This window comes from Sander vitreus, chromosome 5 (assembly GCF_031162955.1).
Source record: "Sander vitreus isolate 19-12246 chromosome 5, sanVit1, whole genome shotgun sequence".
Lineage (NCBI taxonomy): Eukaryota > Metazoa > Chordata > Actinopteri > Perciformes > Percidae > Sander > Sander vitreus.
The window spans coordinates 23,857,375-23,867,088 of NC_135859.1; the positions used below are offsets into that span (position 1 = coordinate 23,857,375).

At 42.5% G+C, this 9,714-nt stretch overlaps 1 protein-coding gene across 1 annotated transcript; it reads right to left on the minus strand.

Annotated features, from left to right (window-relative positions):
* Positions 1-6,574: 6,574 nt before the first annotated feature.
* Positions 6,575-8,366, minus strand: cldn5a (claudin 5a). Its single transcript, XM_078251105.1, has one exon. The coding sequence runs from the start codon at positions 8,114-8,116 to the stop codon at positions 7,469-7,471; it is 648 nt and encodes a 215-aa protein (XP_078107231.1). The 5' UTR covers positions 8,117-8,366; the 3' UTR covers positions 6,575-7,468.
* Positions 8,367-9,714: the final 1,348 nt, after the last annotated feature.

A 9,714-nucleotide genomic window follows, 5' to 3' on the forward strand; every position in this document is an offset into this window, starting at 1 on the left:
TTGACATCACATACATCTTGCTAACCATGCCAAATCAGAAATGTCTCCTAATCCCACCCAGACATTCCTCATGCTGCCAGGCCTCCTCTTCATCTCAGCAGAGGGCTGTCATTCACCTCTTTGTCTGCTCCAACTTACCTTTGGGTCTGTGTCTGTTTGTGTGTGAGTATCTATTTGAAATTGCCAACGATATACTGTATGGAAACATGATCTCACTCACTCAGGCATGAAAGGAGTTCACACTCCCTTCTCCTCGCTCATGTTTTTGAGATAAAACCTTCACTGTGCACTCAATTTATTATTCTGTTAAGAAAACACATCATCTGTTGCTGTAAAACTGTTGTTGGCTTGTCTCAAAATACACATCAATACTTAAATATTGTGTAGTTTTGGGAAAGTGTGATTGAATACTTGGCAGTAGTTTTTAAAAATATTAAGGTTATGTTGGGCTGTTTACGTGTGATGCTACAATTGTATCAATCTAAGTGACCCTGCATTAAAAAGCAGCACTTTTAACCCCTTACTGTTCAGTTTACAACCTTGAGGTAGCTTTATATAGTTATAATAGATGTTTTTAGGCCACTTGGGGACATCTGAAAACAAGTTGTGAACACAACATTGACATATAACCTTTTAAGTTTTATATGACGAACCGGTTAGCAAAGAGATGCTTTTTTACATATCCAGCAGATACGGAGTAAAATAACTTATTTGGAGTCGTGTTTCTTTTCACCTGATGATTGAAGTCCAATATTCACTCTCCTTTTGCTCTGCTTTGGTCTCCACCAACTCCTGAGCTCTAAATGCTCCACTATGTTCACCAGATAGTCTCCGACTGTGTCTGTCTGCCATTTGGTGCTGATCAGTAGTGTCATGTACAGTGGGTTTTTAAGAGATTTTTCACTGAAAATAGCTGCCTACTGTGGCAGAAAACTACTCTATGAGACACTATTAATGCTTTTTCACATTCATGTTGAGTGAAATACTCTAATCCAAGTTGCTGTGTTGTCTAAAGACCCACCATTGATCATTTTGTGGTACTCAGCTTGAAACCTGTGGAACTTGACTAGAATTTGATGTAACATTATGTGGATTTAAACTATACTCGTTTACACAACACAAGTGTGGAATAATGGGATGGGTTTTAATCTCTGCAATTAGTATTTTAAAATGGTATATAGGGTAATTTAATTGTGAGATTTTATTCCTCATTCGCTCACAAAAACAAAATCCTGTGAAACTTTTTTTAAATCCTAATTTCTGAAAACGAAATGTCCCTATACCCTGAATTACCCTCCCAATTCCACTCCTGAAGTCCTGCCTCCCTGTCCTATACCCCTACCTCACTAACCTTTTCAACTCCTCATTGTCCCTTGGAACTGTCCCCTCTGCCTTTAAAACTGCCGCTGTCACCCCAATCCTTAAAAAACCTGGTCTAGATCCCTCCTCCCTCAACAACTACCGCCCAATATCCAACCTCCCCTTTCTGTCTAAAACCCTAGAACGCATAGTCGCCTCACAACTACAAACCCATCTTCATGCCAATAACCAATTTGAACCTCTCCAATCTGGTTTTTGCCCCCTCCACAGCACAGAAACCGCTCTCCTCAAAGTCCTCAACGACCTCCTCACCTCTGCTGACACCGGTTCCCTCAACATCCTTATCCTCCTCGACCTGAGTGCAGCCTTCGATACCGTGAGCCATAACATCCTGCCAGACTAAAAGACCTCGGTATCGAAGGTACTGTACTTAGCTGACTCCACTCATACCTTATCAACAGATCCCACTTCATCTCTCTCCATAATCATACCTCTGCCACAGCCACAGTCACACAAGGTGTTCCCCAAGGCTCCGTACTCGGCCCCCTCCTCTTCATCATCTACATCCTCCCTCTTGGTCAGATACTCTGCCACTTCAACCTGGACTTCCACTGTTACGCCGATGACACCCAGATCTACCTCAGCACCAAATCCCCTCACAATCCTCCCCTCTCCCACATCAACTCCTGTCTGTCAGCTATTAAAACCTGGATGCAACACAACTTCCTCAAACTCAACAGCGATAAAACAGAATTCCTCCTCATAGGCTCCAAATCCACACTCAGCAAAATCAATAACCCCACTCTCACCATTGACGGCACCATTGTCTCCCCATCTCCCCAGGCCCGTAACCTTGGTGTGATCTTTGACTCCACCCTCTCCCTTGAGCCCCACATCCGTCATGTCATTAAAACCTCCTTCTTTCACCTCCGCAACATCACCAAACTCAGACCCTCTCTCACACCCCCCGCTGCTGAAAGACTCATTCACACCTTCATCTCCTCCCGACTGGACTACCGCAACTCACTTCTACTCGGCATCAGCTCCACCAACATCAACCGACTCCAACTGGTCCAGAACTCAGCTGCCCGACTCATCACCCGCTCCAAATCCTGGCACCACATCACTCCAGTCCTAAAACAACTCCACTGGCTTCCTATCTCCCACCGGATCACCTACAAAATCCTGGTACTCAACTACAAAGCCCTCCACCATCTGGCCCCCTCATATCTCACTGACCTCCTCTCCCCGTACCAACCCTCACGGTCCCTCAGGTCCACCTCAGCTGGTCTCCTCTGCATCCAAAAGTCCAACCTCCGCAGTTTTGGGGACAGAGCATTCTCCAGGGCAGCTCCCAGGCTCTGGAACTCCCTCCCCCAAGAGATCCGCACCTCTGAGTCCCTCACCATCTTCCAGTCTCGCCTCAAGACCCATCTCTTCACCACTGCCTATCCCTAGCCCCACGCCCCTCCCCTTTTCATCTGTGCCTGAATCTTGTTTTGTTTTGTTTTGTTTGTTTGTCTCTATTATCTATACCCTGTAAAGCGACTTTGAGTTCGTGAAAAGCGCTATATAAATCCAATTTATTATTATTATTATTAGAACAGGAACTAAATACACCAGGTAATGAACACTAACGAGGGACAGGTGATACAACAGGTGGAACAAATCAGGGTGGGGCAGAACAATCAAAAAAGGCGGGAAACAAACAAAGACAGGAAGTAAACTAGACAAGATAAGGGAGACAAGACCATGGGAGACCATGACAGTAGTTTAATAAGTAGGAGAATTATCTCAATCATCAAAATTGTTCATACATGGTTTTCATTGGACAGCCACAAAGGATACATGTGGGTTTTTGTAAGGGTTAAATCAAACTGATGAAAAAGATGTTACCAAACAAATGAAAGTTAGAAGTTACAAACATAATTCCTGTGTGTGTGTGTGTGTGTGTGTGTGTGTGTGTGTGTGTGTGTGTGTGTGTGTGTGTGTGTGTGAGTGTGTGTGTCTGCGTGTGCGTCTGCCTTTGGGAATGCTTTAACCAGCAAACTTCACATGCACCCCTCCTCCTCTCCCAAACCCTCCATGTTCCTTCCTGTTTCCTGTTCCGCTGTCCACTCCACAGGAAGCCTGGTCGTGCTACTGGGCTGCAACAAAAACCTGTGAGTCATGGAGCCACAAACTTTGCGAACATGCATGAGAAAAGAAAAGTGATGTTTTTTGTTCTGATCTCTTACCTCTAACATTGTTTCTCAAACAAACGGCTCATTGGGGCTTTAACTCTGTACACAAAGCCACTTTTGTTCTTCATGTTTAACCACCTGCTGACTCTTGGCTTTGCTATCTGTTAGTAAGCTCCATCCAGCTGGGACATCTGTGGACTGTATGCATCTGCTGGCTCTGATGTAAGTCTGAGTCAATCAATAATAACATTGATCAAATCTCAATTATCTTATGACTCACTGCTACATTCATGGTTGCTTTGAAGAATCTATGTCATATGAAGTTAAAACTTCAAATTGGCAAACTTTCCATAAGCTGACCATGTAGCTGATGGTTTGAGAAGCTCTGGGTTGGAGGTTGTGTACCCCCTTGAAATGCAGGGGATTCTGCTTGGATGAAATCATGCCTGGTCAATAGAGGGAAGTGACTTTCGACTCGCCTGACCTGAGGCCAGATTCAGAGTTCAAAGTTCGTGTCATGAGAAAAAACTCCCCAAGCTCAACCACCCCAAAAAAAATGCTCACTGGCTGCAGCACAAATCTGAAACCAGTATGCAACCTGACCGACTTCTGACATGACCTTAACCATGTGGCCCTCGCTCTGCCGGGCTCAGGGAGGCCAAGTTTGCAGGTCTGTTTTGTCATTTATTTCTGTGAGAGGTTTCTGAGATATCAGCAACATTTATTTCTCATTTGTTTATGTTCATGCCTTCACTCCTTTTGACCGGAGCTAGAGTTTCTAATGTGCAACATTTATGGCAACACAAACAACCAACAACATTTGCTCTTAAAATGAAACACAATGTGTTTCTGCTGTCACAGCTCTTTTTGCAGTAATCATTACAAGCTTTGAGTAAATCCCTTCTTCATCTTCAAGACTGATGTGTGTGTGTGTGTGTGTGTGTGTGTGTGTGTGTGTGTGTGTGTGTGTGTGTGTTTGTTTGTGTGTTTGTGTGTTTGTGCATGTGTTTGCGTGCGCGTGTGTCCATGTGTCCATGCTTGCAGGAATGTCTTTTATTAGGCTCATCCATACCACCACATTATAGGCTCCCGTAACCAGGCAACTGCAGGTTCTGGCTGGTTACCATGGCGAGCGCCCATTGAGTGACGTTGCTGGCCCTATTTGCCTCTCTCCTTATTGGAATGAGGGCCTTTTTAAAGGTGCACCCCCTCAACTCTTTCAACACACACATACACTCACTTAACCCCTTGCTCACACACACACACACACACACACACACACACACACACACACACACACACACACACATGACATGACACACACACACACACACCCTGCGCTTCGTCACCCTCTGTGTGGTGACTAGAGGAGTGGAACTAACAATCCCACAAAAACATCTCACTGAGGCAGACCAGACTGGACCTTACAGGGAGAGTCTTTGTGTAGAAAAACCCATACAGGTCCCAAATTAGGAACACCTACTGTAGCCAACTGTGCTGAGAATGTTGAGCAGTACTGACGAAATCACATATCCTAGTATTCTTGATAGCATTACTATATGTAGTCATTTCAGTCAGTTACAACAATCTGAATAGTTTAAAAAACACTATCTGTCAGTTGACATAAACATGAAAGTATATAAGCAATTATTTTCATTACCAATTACTCTCAATTATTTTCTCAATTAATTGGTTATTTGTTTGCTTATGTCAGATGTTAGAGCCCAAGTTAAAATAATAAAATAATTTTGTTCAACCAATGATAGAAATATTTAGTTCAATATCAAATAAGACTAATAAACCAGCAAATATTCACATTTGAGAAGCTGGAACCAGTGAATTTTTGCCATTGTTTTCTTTATAAAAACACTTGCTAATTAAATTGTTGTTGATATACTTCATTAATCGCCTAACATTCTTGACTTGGAATACTTGGAAGTATTAGATATGTAGTTTATAATTATGATATAATTTGACACTTACTACACTTTTTTCAGACCTTTCATCCAAATTCACATGGTCATCAGCGCATGGAGGCCAAAACACGTGAGAAGTCTTAAAAGTGCTGTGGGTGAAATCATGACAGATCCATCTCCATCCACTGATGAAAGCTGTGTTATATGGTTGAAAGCTCTGGAAAATGTTTGCACCATAAAGTGGAGTTAGGATTTTTGTTAAACCTATATCTTAATTTAATATGACATAACCAGTATTGTGTTCTATGTCAAATGTAAAACAGTAACTGGGCAGTGAGTATTTGTTTTGAATGGGGAGGATATTCTCTGGTAAATAATACAATTAGCCTACAGAAAATAAAAATGATTGATTATTGATTTAATTAGAAGTTCTCTTGTGAAGTGCACAAGTCACACACTCCCCTGACTGTATTCAGACTTTCTGCACAGCAATGTTTTCAACTTTTAAGAAGGCATATGACCTGCTAAGATTCTTAAGTGACCCACAAAAAAAGTATGATAAGCTTTTGTAATCCAGTCCAGAGGACTGATACTCATAAAGTGAAATATGTTTTTCTATTGTTGTTCTATTGATGTTCAATCTTGTATATGTAATACCTATATCACAAAATTGTAAATTATCTCCAGTGTACAGATAGATGTGGGGCCCATGAAGCAGCTGTGGATAAACTAATTGCTTCAAAGTGATGGTGTGTAATCTTTAGTGGTAAAGCCAATGTATTTTAGCAGCGCCCTAATGGAGGGAGACGGGGTTGTGACGACGAATGAATGGTGACTTGCGGGAAGACTATTCCAGGAACTTCTCCATGGCTCTAATTTGAACGCCTTTCATTGACTGCGGACAAGGGGGTGGGGGGGGGGGTCTGAGGTTGTGGAGTATTGTGAGTTGAACAGCAGAGCCCCACTCTAGCTGAATGGGCATTGTCATCTGGATTTCTATGGCTAACCAAAATACTTTCTCCCGCCGTGGGAGTTTATAGATTCACGATGGGAACGGCATGCATTACGCACAGCCGTGGAGAGCTCTCCTGCTTCTGCAGACTATCACAACTCAGTTGTCAGTTGTTTAGTTTAAGAACACACTTTGACTAAATATTTCAGACAATATATTCAGTTTAATCTTAATAAAATGACACAATATGGCATCTTCATATATAGGAATAATGAATCATTACATCAAACGTCAACAAACCAAACAGAAAACAAAGTTTATTCCTAGAATTTCTGAAAAGAAGACTTCCGACGATGCAAAAACGTTGCAGGTGTTCAGTGCAGCCGAATAACGGACTGTAACATTTCAGGTTGTGACCTACAGCTCCCAGGCTCTCCGAAATCTACAGGTCCAAAATTAGACTGCACACTGCACACTTTAAAGTCACCGCCATCAACTTCTGAACAACAAAAAAAGCCTGCCCGAGATTTATTGGGACTTTAACATGTCTAGACTTTTCTTTTTCGGTCTTTATTGCTTTTAGACATTGTTGGAGTCCTCAACATGTCGGCGTAGTTCCACTAAAGGAAACGGTTCTTTGAATGTGCGAGAGTGCAATCATTCTCAGTTACTGTACAAGTGTGTGCTCACAATGCACATCAAGGCAAAAAAACAGAACAGAGCTATATATTTGATAGCAAGAGTTCCTCTAGAAAGGAAACACTTTGTAGTTACAACGGTAAAGAATTTAAAATAGCCTATAATAATGTCGAAGACTTACAAAAAGCAGGTACCTAACACAGATACTCCCTTTGTCGTGTGCTGCCTTTTTTAGTAGATAGTCTTTTTTAATCTCCTGTAGATGCAAAAAGGATTTGTGAATTTGTGGTCCGAATGTACTGAAGGGCCAGTGTAAAAACAGCATATGTGCTTCCATTGATTTTCAGAGTTCATATTTCTAAAAACAAAAACTGCAGGTGCAAAGAAATCGTCCGTCAAAAAACAGTTTTTCAGAAGCTACAGGTCACTTTTACGCACCGCCTGCTATGGGCACATAGCTACACATAATTCCTCTTGTCATAGTCCCCGTTCGGCGTGGCTCTCTTAGTCGGTGCGTACTTTACCGAGTATCCAGAGTTCCCGCTGGAGGGACAAGAGCAGCACAGCAGCGATCCTCCGAGCAGCAGCATCGCTGAGGCCGCCCAGCCGATGTAGAGCGCAGCGCCGATCTCCCTCTTCTGTGATGCGGGTACCTGCCGGTTGTAAAAGTCCGATATGATGCTGTTGGCCATCCAGCAGAGAGGCACCAGCACAAACACACCACTGATGATGTAGATGACCCCTCCGGCGTTCACCACCCGGGCTTTGACGTACTCAGCGCGGATACAGTTGGTGCACTGCGCCCCCGCAATCACAACCATGAGCCCCAGCACGCCCATCACCGAGGAGATGATGGTGAGCGCTCTGGCCGCCTGCAGGTCGTGGCTGAGGGAGAGGACGGAATCGTGCACCTTGCACTGCATCTGTCCCGTACTTTGCACCACACACGTCATCCACAAGCCGTCCCAGATTGTCTGAGCCACCACGATGTTGGCTTCGATGAAAGCCGTCACCTTCCACATGGGCAGCCCGCACGAAACCATCACCAGGAACGAGCCAATTACGCACAGCGATAGTCCCACGATCTCCAGTCCGGCCGACACCATTTTCGCTCTATACGTTTAGTCAAAGCCTGTCTGAAACTTTTCGAACTCACCCCTTAATTTATCTTCTTGAGAGCAAGGTGTATTTCTACTCTTTATCTCTTCGTTCTCGCCTCGATATACAGGAGCGTCAATCGTTAGTTGCGCATCACTCACCACATTTACTCGGAGATGTAAGAGACAGCAGCTGAGTCTCTTTGTTAGTAAGGGGTTGTGAAAACAACTGGAATCACAGAAGCACCGTACCATGAATATCTGCGGGGTGGGGGGTGTATGGACTAGAGGAGAAACTTTCCTCCAATCAGATGTCGCCGCATCCTCAAGGGACCAATGAAAACGCAGGGAAGTTGTGAGGCTGAATAAAGCGGTCCAGATTGCATTGTGCGTTTGAACAGTTATTTACAATGAATAGAGGGGGGCAGGAGAGGGGGTGAAGGCGCACGGGAGTGTTTTAATGGTATGGAGCAGCTGAAATGCAGTGGTTGGGTGACTCACGGCACTTGTTATTGATTTTTCAGACATGGAGGCTAATGCCACTTGTCTGCGGTAGACCTATAGCCCTTAAAAGACCATTTCACACCCACTGTGATGTGTATAATGCTCTTCATCGGCTGTTTTAAAATACCAGAAAAGAAGAAAGAAAAGAAAATCTTATATTAATTTTAAATGTAGCCTATTCACTTCAGTTTGAAGCAGTTTTCACAGCCCTATCTCAGTGTGTTTACTAAGAAAGCCGGATCATTTCTGTTTGGTCTACAGAAACATGTAAAATGTGTAAAGCCTTCCTTTGATTGAAACAATTTCCCTTCACACATAAGTTATTATGCACCACACACAAGGACAAAATTTATGAAATGTAATGACTTGTCAGGGCCTTTATTCTAAACAATAGGCCTACATTTGTTCAAATTTACACCAGAAATATTCCCTTGATGTGTACCCTTGATGGTGTTTTTATACAACCTGGCAACATCACAATGTAAAATAATAAATAAAGTTGTGCATTTATTTAAAGGTTAGGCTACTTCATGAAGTATCAATCAATTCATTTAAATCATTTCAATTAATTTTAAATGCGTTATTTGCTATATCTAATGTATATTCATCTCAATTCATCTCGAATATTTTAAGACCTCATTAGGCTGTGTTTTGCCTGCAAAATCTTAATCTGTAAAGTAGGCCTATGTGCGACTGTCAAATGAATATATAGGCTATTTGAATTTAAAGAACATCATCCTCCGAAAGTATAAGTAGAATAAACGGAAATGTGGAAATACCAGGTCCATCCTAAAATTGCACAACATTTGTAAATATTTAAGAATAGTAGGCCTACTTATTTTCCACCACTGGATAGCAGATTATAACAAAAGATATCCAGTGGTTTATGGACACTTTTTGTATACGTAGGCGCTTAGGCTATTCTGAAATGTAAGAAAACATAGGCTAATATGACCAATATAAAATGTATTTTCACCAAGCCAAATACAGTTTGCCAGCTGCCCGTTTTAAATGAATAGCAAATAGTTCAATATTAGGTTACAATAAACTTTTCCCACAAAGTTTTGAGTCGACAAGGGAAAATACCCGTTACTGGGCGGAAG

Excerpts from the sequence above, each read along its gene's own strand:
- cldn5a (XM_078251105.1), bottom strand. The coding sequence starts at position 8,116 with ATGGTGTCGGCCGGACTGGAGATCGTGGGACTATCGCTGTGCGTAATT.